The 19,355-nt window shown below is 45.2% G+C and overlaps 1 protein-coding gene and 1 long non-coding RNA gene across 4 annotated transcripts in view; one reads left to right on the top strand and one right to left on the bottom strand.

Annotated features, from left to right (window-relative positions):
* The window catches only part of LOC110357010 (uncharacterized), a 135,803-nt gene extending 125,884 nt beyond the window's left edge, over positions 1–9,919 (bottom strand). For both annotated transcript variants that reach the window (XR_010470176.1, XR_010470175.1), the window contains exon 1: positions 9,282–9,919. This is a non-coding gene — a long non-coding RNA (uncharacterized LOC110357010). The remainder of the gene's footprint in view (positions 1–9,281) is intronic.
* CCK (cholecystokinin) lies at positions 8,968–15,433 on the top strand. Of its 2 annotated transcripts, XM_065050207.1 has the most exons (3): positions 8,968–9,190; positions 10,735–10,992; positions 15,061–15,433. In XM_065050207.1, the coding sequence occupies exons 2-3, from the start codon at positions 10,737–10,739 to the stop codon at positions 15,195–15,197; spliced, it is 393 nt and encodes a 130-aa protein (XP_064906279.1). In that variant the 5' UTR covers positions 8,968–9,190; positions 10,735–10,736; the 3' UTR covers positions 15,198–15,433. The 2 variants fall into 2 exon arrangements, with proteins under 2 accessions (XP_064906279.1, NP_001290363.1); NM_001303434.1 differs by lacking the exon at positions 8,968–9,190 and having other exon boundaries at positions 10,737–10,992; positions 15,061–15,211.
* The last annotated feature ends 3,922 nt before the right edge of the window (positions 15,434–19,355 follow it).

The raw sequence follows: 19,355 nt of genomic DNA, 5'->3' as shown, positions 1-19,355 counted from the left end.
GAAGGGAAGGGAAGGAAAGGAAAGGAAAGGAAAGGAAAGGAAAGGAAAGGAAAGGAAAGGAAAGGAAAGGAAAGGAAAGGAAAGGAAAGGAAAGGAAAGAAAGGAAAGGAAAGGAAAGGAAAGGAAAGGAAAGGGGAAAGGAAATGCAGACACTGTAGTTTCCCTGTTTTACACTCACATACTTCACAGCATATTTCACTATGGTACCAGGGCCTCTGTAGACTGTAAATAAGCAAACACCATCTTACACCAGTGAAGGCATCAGTAACTATGGTCTTTCAGGAGAAAATTTGAGTCAGAGAATTCAGAACCATCCCATTCCTACAGTTTTATTCCTGCTTCCACAAATAAATGCTAATTAGGAGGTGCTGTGAGGAGCAGGGAGTTGGAATTGTTCATCCTCATGGGTTCTTTCCAACTTGAGATATTCTATGATTCTATGATTCCAGAGAAGTACAGCCAGGACTCTTACCCCAAGGAATCTTTTGGTACAGCTCATTTATTTGCCCTAAGAGCATGCTAAATAAAATACTACATTGATAAGGTGTTAAATAACCTATATATTTGTATTATCAAACAGTGAACCTAAGACACCGTTACCATACAGAACAATCACAGTGATTAATCTTTATTAATTTGAGGAAGTCAACCTGAAAAGCTATGTATTAAACGCTTCATAAAGCTGTGTCTTTTATGCCACACAGCGCTGTGTAGAACAGCTGATTTTAAGCAATTCCAGAGTCTACTCTGAATACAGTAAATCTTTTTTATTTAGAAAATTCTAATTTAGAGACAGACAGCTAGAAATAATAAAAAGTGAGCAGGTTTGTCTGCTTCCAAAGAATTACTCCCCTTAGAGCTAGTTATTCTGTGTGGGTGATAATTTTCTATCATGTGCGTTCTTAGTTCCCAGTGTTTTCAAAATGCATTTATACCTAATAATTCAGTAAAATATCTTAATTTAGAAGTCTTCCTTCCTTTTTTTAAGGAAAGACTCACCCACTAAGGGGCAGCTGAGAGGTATTTCAAGTAGAGCTCTGAGTTAACTCTCCTTTTTTTCCTCAGCCTTGGAATAAATCAAACAGGTTGAGTCAACTTGACCTCCTGGAGGTTGTAATTCAGTTACGGTGGTCACAGGGGTAGGTGATCTGACTGTGGAAATATCAGGCCACAAAAAGTTAAATATTAGGCTATGAAGGCTCCTGGCTAATGCTTTTTTCCGGCCACATGGCAGGTAACCCTCCTCTGGCACATTCAAGAGATTGCTGAGCAATCAGTAAAGGAGCAGCCTTGTCAAAAGTGAGGAATATTGACTGCATCCAGCAGGCAATCCCTAGGACCTTCATGTATTTTCTTTACAACACTTATGCCAAATTCCTTCCATCAGCTCACTGCAATGTAGTCAAGAGCTGTTGTCCAAAGATCACCATTATTTTTCATTCCATTCTAGCCATTTCTAATAGCTATGTAGCATCTACACTTTCCATGGACATTTCATTCATGACATTTTCATTTAAATAAGAATTGTCAGAATAACAATTCCTATTTTGCACCCAGGTTAATTCAATTTCCTTCTGTATTAAGAAATATAATTTAACAGTAGAAGTGAAATAACCAGACTCCACCTGCCCTATCCACTTACGTCTCAAACAGAAAGCCCCTATCTCTTCTGAAGGACACTAAAAAAAATAAACCACCTTATTGGCTGTCCAGTCTGTCCAGTGTCAAATTACTTTGCTATTCTTAAATTCTGATTCTGACTTTAACATAGATGAAAACATGACAATATTTGCAGCACAGCAGGCTAACACACCGTACTTGTCATCTACAGAAATTCCTTTTTGGTATTTTAAATTGTTTGATGAATGTTAATTAGTCAGACATACCCCATGCATGGGAGTGGACTGTGGAGCAAACAGTATCTCCTCCAGGATTCTGTTATTGCCACGACGTGGAAAAGACACTTTTCATCTGGGTCTAGGTAGCGAGGTAGAGAGCACATCTGAAAAGTATGAAGTATTTCGAAAGGTATGATGTGCTTTCTTTCTGTACGAGACTACTTTTATAATAAATTAATTAAGATATATATTGAAGTGTGTTGGACTGGTTTCTCCCATATATATTAATTAAGGAATAAAGGAGAAATATTTACAAAAATGAAAAATCCCTTCAATGTAAAATAGATTCCAGTACAGGTGAATACATATTTTAGTTTCATAGACCAGAGTGCTCTCACAGCTCCTTTCTCAAAAAGAGTATCTGATGAAACAGATACTTCAAATATGAATGGCAGACAACACAAGGTCTGTTCAAAATCTCTCCTCTGAGGAAGGACAAGGACTCTCCTGAGGTACAGGACATATCTCCAAGGTAACAACAAGCAAGAGAATTTTAGACATCGGCATGTGACAAAATCTGGAAGATCACAGCCCTAAGGTCTCAAAACAGCAGACAATGAGCTCAAAGAACAGATGATCTTTATGACTGTCAAGACAGAACACCTAGGGACACATTCAAAGGTGTGTCATCCCTCTCTGGCTAACAGGCCACAGAAGCAGGGGCTTAACCACTTGCTTAAATACCTCAGAGGAGTAAAGATTAGAAGCACACTGCTAGGAACAAATCCACCTGCCTTAGGCACAGCTAGCACAAGTTGTCATCTTTCTCCTTCCTTCTACATTGACACATAACACTTATTCTTTATTTACTATTTGTTTTCATCTACTTTTAGTTGAAATGTACATAGCAAAGTAACATAGGTATGTCACAGACAATAAAGGAAAGAGAAGATTAGTCCTAAATGCCAAACCATTCCACAAAGCAGGCATTAAGCAGATATCTGTACTCTTCATGAGAGGCTAGTTACTGTACTTTTACTTTGTGCTTGTCAACGCAGGCCTTTATCTTCATTTTCAAACTCTACCATACCTCTCAAAGCATTGCTGAAATCACAGACAATTTGCTAGGAACAAACATTTTACATACCTTTGTCATTTTTTATAGTACTTTGATTTCCTTTTCTATTTTTCAACTTGCACAAAAGCCTCTATCCTGTGGTCTACTTGAAAAATATATTGCCATTTTCCACAGAAAATAAAGAATATATATATATATATATATATATAAAAGAATATATATATAAATAAAAGCAAGTGTTGTGAGATTGGGTGGTCTCCTAGAAAGTGACTCTGCACTTTGTTCCACTTTGCCATAGCTTCTTGAAACCACAGGGAACCAAATCTGAAGACATCACACAAGTAAGTTTTCCACTTGATCTGTAGGGAACTCACACACCAACTGCCCGCATTTCATAGGATACAGGTTGAAATCTGATTTTCTAAACAATCCGACTCTACTCACAGGAAACAGGTTTTTTTCTCTTATTTTCCTTCTTCATACAACTGCAGGATACTGTGCAATTCTAAGACAATGAGCAAATTTACATTACTGCATATAGTTCATACCAGGTGTACACTTTTGAAACAGACGTCCTGATCATTCCCAGTCATTGTTCTTTGGTTTCGATTGCCAAGCAGTCTGTGAGCGTCCAGTCAGCCTCAGCACCAGCTGATCTGCTTCAACTGGACCCTTCTTTAGGTCTGACGTATTAGTCTGGTATATCTTCAGAACCAATGTGTTAGTTTGAGCACTGTGAAAGGAGGTCAGCATCCTTCAGGCAGAGGACACAGATTCCTTATGATTCCAGGCAACACTGCTGTTCACTTGCCCAGGAACAAAATTTCTCCCTCACTTCCTGGGTTGACTCCAAGCAGTGTTTTATCTTCCTATCAAATGAGATGCAAATTCATGAAAAGAGACTAGACTGATAGCATTTAGGTCATTTGATAGAAATGGCTGAATTAAAATGAAAAAATATTTGGAAAACAAACAAACAAACGAACAAAAAACAAAGCCCAACAATTTAACATCTGAATCAATACCCACAGAAATAGCAGCAGAACAACTTGCCATCTTAAAACATATTCAAGACTCTGTTTTACAACTACTATCCATGCACTTGCTCCAAATAATATATTCACTAATTTATCCATCACTTCCAGAAAACTATGCTATTCCCTTCCCTCTGCCAATTATTCCTGCTTGATTGTAATCCTCCACACTGCCACTCCATCAGTTTCACAGAATAAGAAAAAATAAAAGAAAAACAAACAAATAAAAAACCCACAAAAACAAATCAACCAACACCACATATCAAAAACATTAATTTGCCTAAACATAACAAAGAATGCTACCCTTAAGTATCAGGCATCAGAGGAAAGTAAAAACCAACCAACCAAATAAAAACCCCAAAACCACCAACTCTGCATAGTGATAATCAGAAAAGGATATAATAGTCAAAATCAAAGGAATGTATTTCTTACTACTGTCCTGGACATGAGGCCCCCTAGTCCCACAGGATAGTCACCTGGCTTTACCCTTCATCCTCTAAAATCCCAAGTACTCATACCTGGCAGTATACTGCAATCCAAAGCCAGGCAATAATGCTGAGTAACATCCATATGTTTTATTCTTTACTAAAAAGAAAAGGTATCAAACACAGGTGTCATAAGTTAATGTGCTGTCCACATGACAACAATGCTATTGCAAACCTCACGTGACATTGCCAAGAAAAACATATACTATGGAGACAAGAGTCATGTGGACAGAAATGAAGTATTGCACAGCATTTGCATTGTTACCGCTGTAGGAAAGAGCAGGTCATTTCCAAGCTTGTGGCCATTCTGACACTCACAGACAAGCTCTGCTTCATCTCACAGCATAGAGAGACTGAGATGTCACCACAGTACCCTGTTGTGCTATGACCATTGGCACTAGTCACTGCAGAGCAGACATCAGCAAACATCTCTATCCCTCCGTTCTCACGATGCCTTCTTGCTGCAAACCAGACTCTGAGCTTTGTGCAGGAACAGCACAAAATGTGTGCTCAGCCGTGCATTCTCTTTTGCCACCTCAGCCACAGAGAAGAAAACCGTTGGCAGATAAATAGATAAAGCAGTTGAGGATACTGGAATAATCTCCCCAGGGGAGGTGGCAGATTGATCAACATTGGACACTTTAAACATTCAGCTGGACAGAGCGCTGAGCCACCTTGTCTAGACTGTGCTTTTGCCAAGGAAGTTTGGACCAGGTGATCCTCGATGTCTCTTCCAACCTGGGATTCTATGATTTTGTGATTCTGTGACAGAGATATCTTGATCATCATGGGGAAAAGGTTAGAGAAACTCAAATGTCTTAACAAACACTTGCCAGAAAACCACTGTTTAAAAGCCTGTAGTATCATCCAGCTTCTACCTCAGGGATACATCTATATCAGCATTTACTGCATTGCAGGGTTCACTTTAGGTTTAAATCTGTTTTGCATTTACACTTGGATTCTTGCAATATCTCTCAAGCTCTGGTGCAGCCAAAGCACTTTCCTCTCTGTTGAGCTAAGGTTGGAGTCATGCATTAGAGCAGCATGCCTCACCCCACCTGTGATGGTGGCACAAGGCCCTCCTGTGGCCAGCACTCCACACGTCCATGGTGCATGCCTAGGCCCAGCAGCTGATACAAACAGTGGTCCTGGAACCTAACAGGTCACTGCAAATCAGACCCTGATGCTTTCCCCTTTTTGCCACATCAGTCGGTAAAACGCAGCCTAAGCTTCTGCAGGAAACTCACCTCAGAGTCCTGCTATCATATTGCTCAAGATGAGGAGGCTTTCTGGTCTTTGATCTCTGCCCAAAACAATTCTAAAATGCCATTAATTAACATACATTTAGCAAGGACTGGTACTTGCACACAACTTCAAACATCTACTGAAGAAAACATCGGTAAGTCAGAGAATGATCTCCAAGGACTGTACATACTAGTATGAAGGAATTCGGTGAGGAAAATGCAGAGTTCAGAAGTCTATAATCAAAGTTATAGATGGTACAGAACTGCTGACTTTAATAGTCTGACATCATGCTGCAGCCTCACTAATTTTCTTCATATACTATGATGTCTAAATAGGAAAAACAAACGAGCATTTGCAGACAGAGAACATGTAGGTAGAATGAAGCAGAAAACTTCTTGCTGTCCTTACACTGTTGAGTTCCTGACCCTCTCACTGCAAACAACAATTTGATCAATTCAGAGGTACACTGAAAAAGCTAGCATATGATCTTACAAAAGCAGAGAGGCCCCATGGAAATGTATGCATTTAAGAGTCCAGCAAACATTCCTGTCTCCTCTGTGTCATTTTGTATGTTGTTGCCTTTCTCTGTGTTCATGAACACAAATAGTAAGTTTGGCTGCCACGCGTACACACACACCCCCTCTCTCACTCCATTTGTGCAGTACTGGATATATTTATAAGTTAACTGATATTCCAAATCTGCTCAACATAAATGAACTCCTATAGTGTGTACTTGTTCAACTAGGCAAATATGTCAGCCTTAAATGCCTGCATTTATATTTATACCTCTGTGATATGAATTATGTATATGCACATATTAGTAAGCTCTCTGTATTTCTCTTCTATTAAGCTTTGGGCTGGTCCCTTGGGAACTCATTATCTACAGTGAGTTTCACAAGGGCTTGATGTGACTCTACCAGAATTGTTATTGTACCTTCCCAGAAAGATTGTGATACTTTCCCCAGACAACTACAGTTCAATTCAGTGTTGACTATTTAATTGTCTAATAGCAGTGAGCATTTTTGCCACCAAGCCAAAACAGTGAAATTGAATTAGCAGGAATATTACTGTGGTTGGTTTTGTTTTGTTTTTGTTTTTGTTTTCCAGAGATAGACAGAGCTATTAAACTACCACTTGGACAGGTACTGCTGAAATTTCAGTGTTGTTCTTTCTTCTGGCAATCTGCTTTGACTTACTTTTCTGTTTTCAAAGTAGGTTTTGATTTTGCTTTTTATCAACTTCCTCGAGATGGCAACTCTGCCTGACGTTGGTGCTGATGTGGGAGATGACAAGCAGCCCGCGGTCCAGTCAGTGCATCCCGTTCAGTGACAAATACCCCAGTAAGTGGCTGAAAGGCACTGAGAAAGACTGTGTGTCACCACCTCTGTCACCTCTGAGCCTCATACCCCGAGCAGCGTGGCGCAGTGGGCCGCAAAACACCTCTCAGGCCAGTGATACCCCAGGCAACGCCAGCAGCGCCTGTGGGGTGGCTTTCCGCAAACTGGAATACAAGAGGTTCCATTCAAATATGAGAAGAAACTTCTTCTCAGTGAGGGTGACATGGCACTGAAACAGGCTGCCCAGGGAGCTTGTGGAGTCTCCTACTCTGGAGACATTCAAAACCTGCCTGAACACCTTCTTGTGTAACCTCACCTAGGTGTTCCTGCTCCAGCAGGGGGATTGGACTAGATGAACTTTTGAGGTTCCTTCCAACCCCTGACATTCTGTGATCCTGTGTGATTCTGTGAATTCATTTCTCCCGTGCAGTTTCCCGGCTGCGCCGCCCCGGAGCCAGGCCGGGGGGAGGCGGCCCTGAGGCACCGCCCCGCGCGAGGCCTCGGCGCCCTCTGCGGGCCATGGCGGGAAGAGCAGCGGGAGCTGCCCCGGGCAGCGAGCCCGAGGCCGGGCCGGACCCGGGCGGGGTGCAAGGGCTGATGTGCGGCGGGGCGCGCCTGCCCTCGGGCTGCACCGCCGGGTGTGTTGACGAGATGGGGGAGAAGCGCAGATCCCTCCCCAGGAGCCCTTTCTTCTATGACTTGAGGACCCCCAAACCCGGCGCCTTGCCGTGGAGCGCTGGAGCTCCTTCAGCCAGCGCTCCCGCACCCTCCGCACGAACCGCACAGCAGCCGTGGCTCCCAGGGGAGCCTCGATGTCTTTTAAGAAAGCGGGTCTGCCCGGCTCCCTTCCCGGGGAAGGAGAAGCAACCTGCGGGGCTCACTTGTCTCCCAAGCTGTAAACTTAAAAATTACGATACAAACTCTGCAGCGGTCGCGCCGGAGCCCAAGCTCCGGGTACCGAGAAAGTGCTGCTCCTTGGGGGCGGCTCGGTACTGCGCTGCGGGGCAAGCACGGGCGGGGATGTCAGGGCTGCGGGCAGGGCTTCCCTAGCGAGCCCTCCCGGCTGTGAAAAACACCCGTCCCGGCACGGCCTCGACACGGTGGCCCGGACTTGAGATTTCTTCCCCTCCCCGAAAAGGAAGAAGCGGGAGGGAGGGAGCGGGGGCGTCCGAAGTTGCTTTGAGCAGCGCAGGGGGCTGCGGGGACCTGTCGGGCATCGCTGCTCGGCAGCACCCACTGGGAGGGAGGTGTGGGTGGGACAGGGCAGCGCTGCCCGCAACGTCCCGGGGAAACATGTCGCTCTACGGGAGAACCATGTCGCAGGTATTCCCATACCGGCTTTCTTTGGGGGATCATCCTTGGTCTTGTGGGTTAAAAAAAAAAAAAAAAAACACACACACACGCACACACACAAAAACACGAAAAAAAGAAAAAACACAGAAAAACACAAAAACCAACAACAACATCACCACCACAAACAAAAAAACCCACGACCGCCCCTCCTTCCTGAGCAGGGACGAACGGAAGCGCCCCAGGGAGGGGAGGCTGGAGGTGCTTGTGCCTCCCGGGCTCGGGTGGCAGGAGGCTGCAGGGAGAGGAACCCAAATCCCCCCAGACCCCACACCAACCACCGCCAACAAGCGCGGTCAGGATGAGCCCTGCCCTCCTGCAGGCCGGTGCCGCTGCGGGCGGGAGCCTCACCAAGAGCCTCTCGCTGTGGTGTTTGGGCGGAGGGGCGTGGGTATCCCCCCAGTCAGGAGCACTTTTTGAATGCCCAGCTCCAAAGCAGCCTGGGCTTCCAGCTGGTCCGTGCCCAGAGCCAGCGCTTCCCTCCGGAGACAGCCGTGAGCGCCCGTCGGGCAGGGCGCTTCTCCCACAGCGACTTGGCGGCGCCGGCCGGCGGGAGGGCGGGGAAGGGGCCTCGTTCCCCCCGTGAGGCGTACACGCACCCCTCAGCCCCCCCACACGTACCCCGGTCCCGGCGGCGGGGGGTGGCGGGAGCGGGGGGCTGAGCGGGCGGCGGCCCCGGGCTGCGTCAGAGCTGTGCAAACACCGCCGCGGCGCCCGCCGCTATTTAAGGGGCCGAGGCTGAGTCGCCCCAAACTTCCCTGCCTGGACACACACGGGCCTCGCTCACGCCTCGGGTCCAACCTCGGGAAAGCTCAGCGGAAAGGTAGGAAGCACCTGTCCACCCCTCCTCTGACTGCATCTCTGGTGGAGGGAGGGGGGTGAGTGGGGACGAAATGGGGGTGTCTGGAGCTTACCTGTGCGGCGGCTCCGAAGACGTCTCGCCGTTTGCTAGAGGGGACGCACCCGGGTCCGGCGGGGGAGAGGAATTCTGGCTGCTCCCGACCGGGCGCGGGGTACCCCGGCCAGCGGGCGAGGGCTGGCGGGGAGCGCCGGGCTGGCCGGCGGCGGTGCCGCTCGCTGCGCACCCGGGGGCGAGCGACCGCTCCTCCCGCAGGAGCCGAAAACAGCCTCCCAGGATGAGACTTTGTGTGCGGAGTCGTTGGTATGTACTTGAATATATATATATATATATATATATATATATATATATGTCTGCGTGAAAACTACAGGAATCAGGTCCGTTGGAAAGATATCTCTGAGGAAATGGTACAACACACTTTTGGTTTCTAAGTACCTCTACGGTACATCACTAATAACCACGCTGGAGTGACATTTTGACGTTTTTCATTCACCTCCTAACAATACTTTAAAAAAAAAAAAAAAAAGAAAAAGAAGTTTTATCCATCACGAATGTTTTGCATCCACTGGATGTGATGGGCAAATAAACTTAATTTTCTCCTCTTTTAAATTAAAAGATAATGTTCAGTATACTGTGCAAAAGCTTAAACAATTCAAAAATTCTCATACAGATGAGATAATTCATGTGAAGTTATAAATGGAAATTACCCCTATAGCATTAAGTACGAGGTACCTTGCTTTTCATAATAACTAATATCTGTGTTTCAAAAAAAAAAATACTATATCAGCTTACTTGATCAAACAGTCTAGTAAAACAACATTATTTTGTCTGTTATGTGTTTAAGAAAGCGTTAAAAAATTTGTTACCCTTGAATTCTCTGTTTTATATGAAGAAGAATGTTGTTAAGTTGCACATTATTTCTTACAGCTTTTAACTAAACAGCTTTTACCATTTCGGCTTTTAGATCAGATGCCTCGGAGAGGGTGTTAGATTTTGTTGTTTTTTTTCTTTGGGAAAAGTTTTTGGGTTTTGTTTCTGTGTATGACAAGGTGAAACATCTTAAATACTGAAGTTCAAATCAATGAAGGGTTGACAGAGTAAAGATTCTTCAGAGAACTTCTCAAAATCGAGTATGTGTGATAACAGCAGTTTTTAGTACAGCAGCAAAATACTGTAGTGTTTGAATCCTGGGATTTTTGACAGACCCAGCTACATCTCCCTTATGTTTTAATGAAATACATCTTCCAAAGAAGAAAAGAAATGTGAATTGAGTAGATCAGGGAGACATAGCACAGATTACAGGGAATTAGTTTTATTCTTTCCAATGTATCTTTCTCTTACCAACAGTTATTTAACTATTTACGTACATGTTTTCCAATTTGAGACAGATCCCAGTTACCTGCATTAAAACCAAAAACTCACAACCCCAGCGGAAGATGGGGGCAGGGACAACACACAACATAGTAAATCTGGTCATTTTAACAGCCCACAATTCCTTTTCTCTCCAGCAATGTACAGCAGTATATGCATCTGCGTGTTCCTTGCTGTGCTCTCAGCCAGCTCTTTCGGACAGCAAACTGCAGGGTCGCATAATGGGAAGCCACCGGCTGCTGACCTTGAGCAGAGCTTGACGGAATATCACCGGCACGTCCGTGCCCCTTCATCTGCCGGCCCACTGAAACCTGTGCTGCGGCTGGATGGAAGCATGGAGCAGAGAGCTAACATTGGCGCTTTGTTGGCCAAGTATCTCCAGCAAGCCAGAAAAGGTACCGGTTGTAGCCTACTTACTGTGCTGCTTCTGTGTCAGTGAGTTTCCTGTGGGGATACCTAGATGTTAAGATAACCCTGACATCATCTAGCATGAATTCCTAGAGAAAACAGGGAGGTAGCTTTTGCCTGGTTATTCCTGAAGTGGAGAACATTCTCTTATTTACTGTGAAAGTCCTCCAAAAAAAGATTTATACAGCCACTGACTGAGAGCTGCATACAGTAACTAGAGAAAATGTAACCTACCTCTCAGGTCATAGTTCAGCTTTTATTTTTAACTTACTATGTTCATAACCTTATAATTATTTTGGTGTTACTTTCAGCATGTTTTATCTCAGATAAATTACAGTAATTGCATTTTCTTCAAACTTTTAAATGTAGCTAACCTACCTGCTTCGTTTTTAGAAGTTAGAAGATCAGGAAAACTTTTCCGAAGCTAAATGTAGACCAAATGGCTAACCTCACCTGAGCCAGAATACCTGTACCAGGGAAACCTTCTGGGTATTGGATTTTCCACATATTTGTTCCCAATGGAAGTTACAAAAGTGGGAAAGCTTTTGAAAGATCAGAGCTCACATTTACGAACACAATAACTAAAAGCAGTGATAAGTAAAAAGCTCATTTCCTTCAAAACATGTCAAGTCCTCTTAGGTTTTCAGTCTCAGGAAGCCTCGGAGCACAACCTTACCGTTACTTAAAACCTGCATGGGCACTGCATTTGTAACAGTAGAGCAGTGGAATTAAAGGGATTCATTCTTCTCGTGTGATTTATCACTCACTTGAGGAAACAACTGCATTACATACATGAGCTAGCAAGAGAAAGAGTAAAGCTGTCCCTGTTGACACCTTACAGCTGATGCTTGGCATAGACACAAGCACATGCTGTCTGTGCTAGCAGTAAAAATGAAGGATCAAAATAATTTCCTGCTGAAACTCCCCCCCAGAAAACAATTTTCCTTTTGAACTCATCTCTATATTGCTTTGTATCTCAATAGAGTAACATCAGGGGCAGCCTAATTGCTCTGGCCTTTTGGCTGCCAATCTCAACAAAAAGCACTACGTGAATCACTACACAAATCTTGTTTGGTTGTGATGGCTTTGCTCCAGTTGATCCACTGTACTGTGGGGAAAGAGGACATCTGAGAAGCAAAGAGGGCTTGAGGGGAAGGCAGTAATGAGGATTACCTGGACATACAGACACTGAGAAATTAATTCACTCCCAGTCCAGGCTTAGGATAAAATCCACTTTATATAAGTAAGAGCTTTCTCTTCTCCTGTTTCTCCACACAACCTTGTGCAGATCGTTTAACACTCTCCTCTTGATAGCTTCACTGCTGACCTCTATACTAGGCATAACCCTATTCTTTTTTTGCTGGCAGTCTGCAATTAAGAGATGCCACATATATTTTATGCATTACATACGCAGCCATACACATTGATCTGTGTACAGAGAATCCGGCCAAATCAGAAACAACAGAAAAAGAACCACTTTTAACGTAGTCTGCGAGACTCCATCTCATGTTACCAGTTTGTACAACATCAATTAAGGAACTTCTTTTAGCAGTTCACATAATATAATGGAGAGAGAATTTAGATATGAAAACCCACAATTTGGCACTCTAGTTAAAGCTGTTACTGAATAAGAATCTTATTGCAGGAGTTTACAAAGCAAAACCCTCTTTACTTTTCCCCAGTGTAGTCATCATCACCCATCTATTTGAAAACAAAATGCCTTGTCCTAGTTTATATAGCCATTATATTCTCTTAAATATCTCACTGACATTTCAAAATAGTTTAACCAGATGAAGTGAAAAAAATGCTTTGGATTTAAGACATCTTTTTGGTAAGTATTAATATGAGGGAAAACTTCCTGCATACATGTTGACATATATAATTAACTTCTACAAAGTGACTGTTGGCAAATGATGGGATTCTTGTGACATGACTCTGGTTGGTAGCTGTACTTGCTAGTTATGGGAGAGAAGGTTCACAGGGACAAACTAGTATCTACTTAATTTATAGCAAAACATGCCTATCAAAACATTTTATTTGCATTTAACTTAAAGGTTCTGGGCAGCACTTCAGAAATCTCTGCAGAACACTCACATCTACCGTGTTAGTCAATTTTAACCTGTCTAAACCATAATACTCCCTAGAAAATTCTGTCTAGGGGGGAAAAAAGTCTGGGGTTTTGCTAGTGCTAGCAGTCATCACTGATGGCGTTTGTCCTTGCAATTAGTAGAAAGCCTAATTTTGGACAGTATTTCCATCTAAAACAGTGAGAGAATTAAATTGCCTCAAGAGGTTAGGGCTAGATGGTGACCTCATAGCCAAACTGCTACAATTTTGAATATGTTTGCTGTACATCGATCCTGCAGTATCCACAGGACATCTCTGGTGGTTTAAGGAAAGGTAACTAAGGTGCTGTTAAGAAATTCGTTTTACTGTTTGTGACCCCTGGCTTTCAATGGCCTTCATCTGCAGGCTTTCACTGTGAATCTGGTGCAGTGCAGAACAGATGTTGTAGCTGTTAAGTCAGTGACACACACATTTACGATCCTCTAAGGAGCCCTTGCCAGGCCAGACCATAATGGCACCTGGGGAGCCATTACAGCCCACAGGTCACTGCAGGCTCAGAAGTCTCTTAAATACCAACCTCTGAGTAACAGTTTGTGCTGTCTTAGCCCTGCCTGCTGGTAGTGCCAAGAAGCCATTCTCATCAACTTAATTACATATTTTGAATTATGAATGTGAATTTCATGGGTTTTGCAGCATTTGATGGTAGACATTCTATTCGAGAGGTAATTGATTTTTTTGCCATTTTGTTTTAGGTAAATGTCTAAAACATGGCTGTTTTCTTTTTTTGGTACCTTGAACTCTCTTATCCTTCTGTAACCACTGACAAAACAATGCAGTTGTTTCATTTTTAATGGATGGTGTTCCTTATAAATTGGTACATGAGGAAAACCTTGAAATATAAAAGTACGGAGTCACCGAGGATTCCTCCAAAACACAAGAAATCATAAGCAAGGCAACTGTGCAGACTAGGATTTGAGGGGTGTGAATTGTGGTTCTTTTCCTTTTTGATCACTTCAAGTATTCCTCAAGCCTCAGTCTGCACTGAATACCAATTTATTGAATCTGTCCCTTCCTCATTCAAGGCTTAAGCTCCATCTAGTTATTGGCATATGTCAATTTTGGCTGTTTTCAGGGAGTATAGAGAGAAGTCATTTAGCTTTCCCTGCATTTTTAGATACGTAATGTGATAATGTCAAAAGACAGAATTACAGCCCTTTTTGTAAAGCATAAATTCTTGGGTCTCTTGGATGCCCTAAGTAACAAAGACAGAAAGGCTCAGGCAAGATCAGAGATCAGCATCCAACCTTGCTGTGAATGGAATTGTGAAAGCCTATGATAAGCCACGAAAATAGTAATAACTAATTATAGTAATCGGCCCTGTGTAATTCCAGCAACAGACATCTCTAGCTATAAAGTCCAGACACAACTTCCTCAGTCTCAGGACTATTCCCACCTTTCTACAAAACCCGGGATTTGTAACTCGACCCTTCTTGTTACCAAGTTTGCACTGTAAGAACTCCTGCACTTACATTTACGGCCCTTCAAGCAACATGAGACTGGCAGAGTCCTGTCTCAGGTCTGATTCTGCTCTCAAGCAGAGTTAATTTGCCTCTAGAGCAACTCTCCCAATACCAGCAAGCAAGAGTGTGGTCTTACAGGGAGAGAGAGAAATGGGCTGGGCTTTGTTTCTCTCTCGTGAAACAGGAAAGAAAAGTAATAATAAACCCACATTACCTCCTAGCAGCCAGGAGGGAAGAAACAATCTGTTTATTTTACAATAAAAGCCCAAGTTACTCTGAGGGCATCACTCATAACTTTTCTATGACATTCTTTCCGATGGCATGACATGGTGTCACATGGTCGGTATTAAGTCAAATAGTTTCAGCTCTTGTGTATATCTGCTGATGAGTGCAAAGCAGATCGGAAAATGGATGAACCTGAAAAATGTGTCCACTTACTTTCTGTTCTCCCGAATTCTTTTTCTTTAGGTCCCACTGGAAGGCTCTCAGTTATGGGAAACAGGGTACAGAGCATCGATCCTACACACAGGATAAATGACAGAGACTACATGGGCTGGATGGATTTTGGACGCCGCAGTGCTGAAGAATATGAATACTCCTCCTAAAGAACAGCAAACTATAGCAACAGAAAAAGAATCACACTCCCATGTCTGTACAGAAAGAGAAAAATTAATTTGTTGTCCTCTTTGAATCAGTGTTTTAAAATATATCATGTATTTGATGTAAATTTGTCTGTAAGACTATACAATGCAATATATACATATGCAGAATTTTCCAGAAAATGTTTTCTTTCTTTTGTGGTTTCTCATACACTGATATAATATTAAAATTATTTCACTTAGCCCTTCTTCTTGTCCTGTCACCACATGTTGCTGAGTGTCTAAAGAGAGGCAGGAAAATGCCTTCTTTCCGCTATGTGAATATATTCCATGAGCTGAGTAGTCACACAAATGAGCCACTCTTTAGAGCAACTTTGCAACAGTCCCAACAGTTCTGAATTCTAAGGGGGACTTGTCCAAATAGAAACACAACAGCACAATACTGCCAGAAAAAGCCAGCTATATTAATGGTGTCCCCACTTGAAAGGACTGAGTTACATACCAAGCCCACATGTTTGTAGTGAACAGTCAACGGTGCTAAAAATGAAAGAGCAACACCACCAACACAGAATTCCCTGAACTGAAAAAGGAGGTGATCTTGCATTGCATAATTCACAGAATTTCTGAATAGGTGCATTAATAAGAAATGGAATGCATTTTTGACATCCCGAAGAGCAGGTGCTCGCCAAAAGATACAGGTATCTCTGTAGCAACTTCTGCAGCAGTTAATAGCCAAAAACAAGGCATAGAAAATAATACCTAGGAAATATTTCTACTAAACTAGAACTCTACCAATATCAAGGAGACTTGGGGAAAAGAAAAAAAAAATTATACCAAGGGTTGAACACAGAACAGAAACATTGTGAGGAGTTGTTCCCAACAGCAGCTGGGAGACCAGACAGCACTGCAGGAAAATGAAAGGAAAGGGAGATTTCAACAAATGGTAACAGTGAATTTTATTCTCTAGTAAACACCAAACTCCTCATTTTGGTAGATTGCATCTAGTAAACATGCACTTGCTTTCATTTGTGCATTTCTCCTCCTCTCAAGCTCTGTCCGATCAACCAGTTTAAAAGCCAACGAGACTGGCATTTCTTGGTTTCTTTCCAAACATCATGAGTCGCTAAACACCTGAATTGTCTCTTGGTTTAGAATATTGCCCACAGGAAAACAGTTCAGAGTGCCCATTTTTTTCCAACACTTTCAAAGATTTTATGTATATACATATATATCTTTTACTATTATTTTTATTATTATTGTTATTATTTTACCTGAGGAAAACAGAAATTTATCTGAAAAGGCAAACATTTCCCACCAAAGTGATACTTCTTTTAAAGTCAGTTGGGAGAAATCTTAGTGTCTGCTTCACTTGCATTTACTGACAGGAACATTCCAACAACATTTCCAGGGTTTCTATCCCCGGCTCATTTGTTGAAGGATGTACTATTGTAACAGTGCAGAGGGGTTGGGAGTGGGTGATGTTACAAATGCAGCCCGATTGCTGGAGAACGCTCTCCTGGCTGGAGCCCTCAGGCCTGGCTCGGAGCTCGGCGTGCAGATATCGAGGCCTAAGAGAGCACAATGATGCTGCGCAGGACTGCGCTGTTCTCTTCTGGACATTCGAATGAGTCGAATAAAGATGTGACTATTGCACTGAAATGCCACAAGGGTTTTAGCTCCAAAACCAATTTCAAGGACACAGAACACAAAGGATACAAGTGGAAACAGGATTGTGCTTTATTTTTTTGCAGCCTGGCAAAGGCAAGCCACAGCGCTGCAAGAGCAGCAGCAGGAACACAGGCCAAGCCGTCCTGGTTCCTGAAGAGTGAGAACGGGAAGACTGAGGATCAGGACCCACCACACACAGAAGAAGAAGAAGAAGAGCAGTTGTGTGGTACCATGGGTTCTTTTCCAAAGCATGACACGCAGCAATAACAAGCTGGCTTTTGGACTTGTGAAACTTGCTCCGGCGCTGGGCTTCTTGGCCTGGGACGCACGACTAGCGCTCTCATCCCTGCCCGGCGCTTGTGTTGCCCGCAGGGAGAGCTGGCAAGTGGCAGCTGCGGATGGTGCGGCGAACCTGCAGCCCCTTCAAGCCTGGGCTGCTCTGGACAAGCAAGAAGCCCTGGGGCAATGGAGCCCAGGGAAGAGCAGAGCTGGCTCCCTGGCTCCTGCTGCAAACTTGCCCTGGGCAAGAGAGACCAAGAGACCCAGAACAGCAGCGGTGCCTTGGAGGTGCAAGAGCAGCGGGCAGGAACTGAGGGCAAAGGGCTCAGAGGAGCCCTGAACAGGGGCTGTGCTCAATGCGACAGAGGTTGAGAAGCAACACCCGGGAGCACCCTCGGGGCCCGCCCTGGGAGGCCGTGGAGGACCCCGGGAGCACCCTTGGAGCTCAACCTGGGAGGCTTTGATGGACCCCGGGAGCAGCCTTGGGGCTCAACCTGGGAGTCCGAGGAGGACCCCTGGGAGCACCCTTGGAGCTCAACCTGGGAGGCCATGGTGGACCCCGGGAGCACCCTGGGGGCTCAACCTGGGAGTCCAAGAAGTTCCTCCCCCCGGATGCGGGGCACGAGGGCCACCTTCGTGGAGCAGGAGCAGCAGGCACCCAGCCACAATGGCCCAAAGGTGGCCCAGGGCGGAGGAGCCGTGCTCACTGCTGCAGAGGAAGGCAAAAAACCCCACGGAGACACTTGATACTCACGTGGGGGAAAAAAAGCCTTCCTCCCCCAGCTGCAGGACACGACAGGCCATCTTCGTGGTGCATGAGCAGCAGGCAGGAACCGAGCCAAAAGGGACCAGAGGAGTTCTGCAAAGTGGTCATGCTCCATGCTGCAGAGGAAGGCAAAAACCCCCGGGGACCAGGGCCAATCTGCCCCGGGGGAAAAAATTCCTTCCTGACCCCAGTGCTGGCGATCGGCTATCCCTGAGCATGGGAGCGAGACCTGGCTCCTCGGCCCACAGGCTGGTCGTGCCGCCCAGGAGACACCCAAGCCCTGTTCTCCCTTGACCTGGATCCCTCTCAGGTGCTTCCGAGAGCGCCCAAATAACCCCGGCCTGATCCACCTTGGGGGCAAGGATCCTTCCCATGCCTGAGGGGACACCAGTGGGTGCTCCAAAGCACTGGCACCTCATTGCTCTCTACAGCTTCTGAGCAGGGCAAGTGGAGAGGGAGGTGCTGATCTCTTCTCCCTGGTACGCAGTACCAGGATGCATTGGGAATGGCTCAAAGCTGCGTGCATCAGGGGAGCTTTGCACTTGACAAGAGGAAACTTTTCTTTTCCCAGAATGTGGTCAATCCCTGGAACAGGCTTCCTGGAGAGCTGGTTGGTGCCCCATGCCTGTCAGCGTTTAAGAGACAATGCCCTTAAAACCACATTTTAAGCTGAACTCCTCTCCTCTCCTCGCCTCGCCTCTCTCTCTCCTACTCCTTCTCTCCTTCTCTCCTCCTCCTACCTCCTCCTTTCTCCAGCAGTACATGCTTAGGAAATCTCTGATGACATTTCTTCCCAGCCCTGCCCTAGAAGATGGCATCCAACACCCATCAACATGGCCCAGCCCAGACACTGGCTCTGTCACCTTATGGGAAGGAGGCATGGGGGTGAGAGCACTGGAGCCCCTTGCAACATCTGGGCATCCCACTTCTTATGGCTGCTGACCTGGCTTCCAGGGGGATGAGGATGGTGAGCTCTGCAGTGCTCCTCAAGAAGGCATTCCCTTGGTCTTGCCACTACTAGCCAGCACACAAGGATTTCTGTCCCCCAAATAAGCTTGGAAGGTGGCCCTGCCAGGAGCTGGCCTTGCAGTGGAGAACCTCCAGCAGCCTCTTCCAGGACTTCCCCCATCAGTCCCCATCAAGAGATGCCACCAGCTCCTCAAGGACTTCTTGCTTGTCTCCGGGTTGCCCCCAGGCCAGCTCTGGCAGTGGACACGCGAGGCTGTGTCCTCCTCTACTGCCCCGGGGCATTGTGACCTCAGTGTTGCCGGGTGGTGGCCCAGTGACATGGGGGTGACAGAGCCCAACAGGTGCAGCCCTGCCCACCACAGCCCCGCCCAGCACCCTTTGCAGGAAGCCTTTGGGCTACTGCTGACCTCGAGGCAGTCCCGGTGCCCAGGAGACCCAGGGGACTGTCCCTGCCCTTGGTGGCCATGCGCTGGGCACGACTG

This window comes from Columba livia, chromosome 2, assembly GCF_036013475.1.
Source record: "Columba livia isolate bColLiv1 breed racing homer chromosome 2, bColLiv1.pat.W.v2, whole genome shotgun sequence".
NCBI classification, from domain to species: Eukaryota; Metazoa; Chordata; class Aves; order Columbiformes; family Columbidae; genus Columba; species Columba livia.
This window is presented reverse-complemented; position numbering and strand designations above follow the sequence as displayed.

Coding starts and splice junctions, on each gene's coding strand:
- CCK (XM_065050207.1), top strand. CDS start 10,737: ATGTACAGCAGTATATGCATCTGCGTGTTCCTTGCTGTGCTCTCAGCC. Junction 10,993..15,060: donor TCTCCAGCAAGCCAGAAAAG/GTACCGGTTGTA, acceptor CTTTTTCTTTAG/GTCCCACTGGAAGGCTCTCA.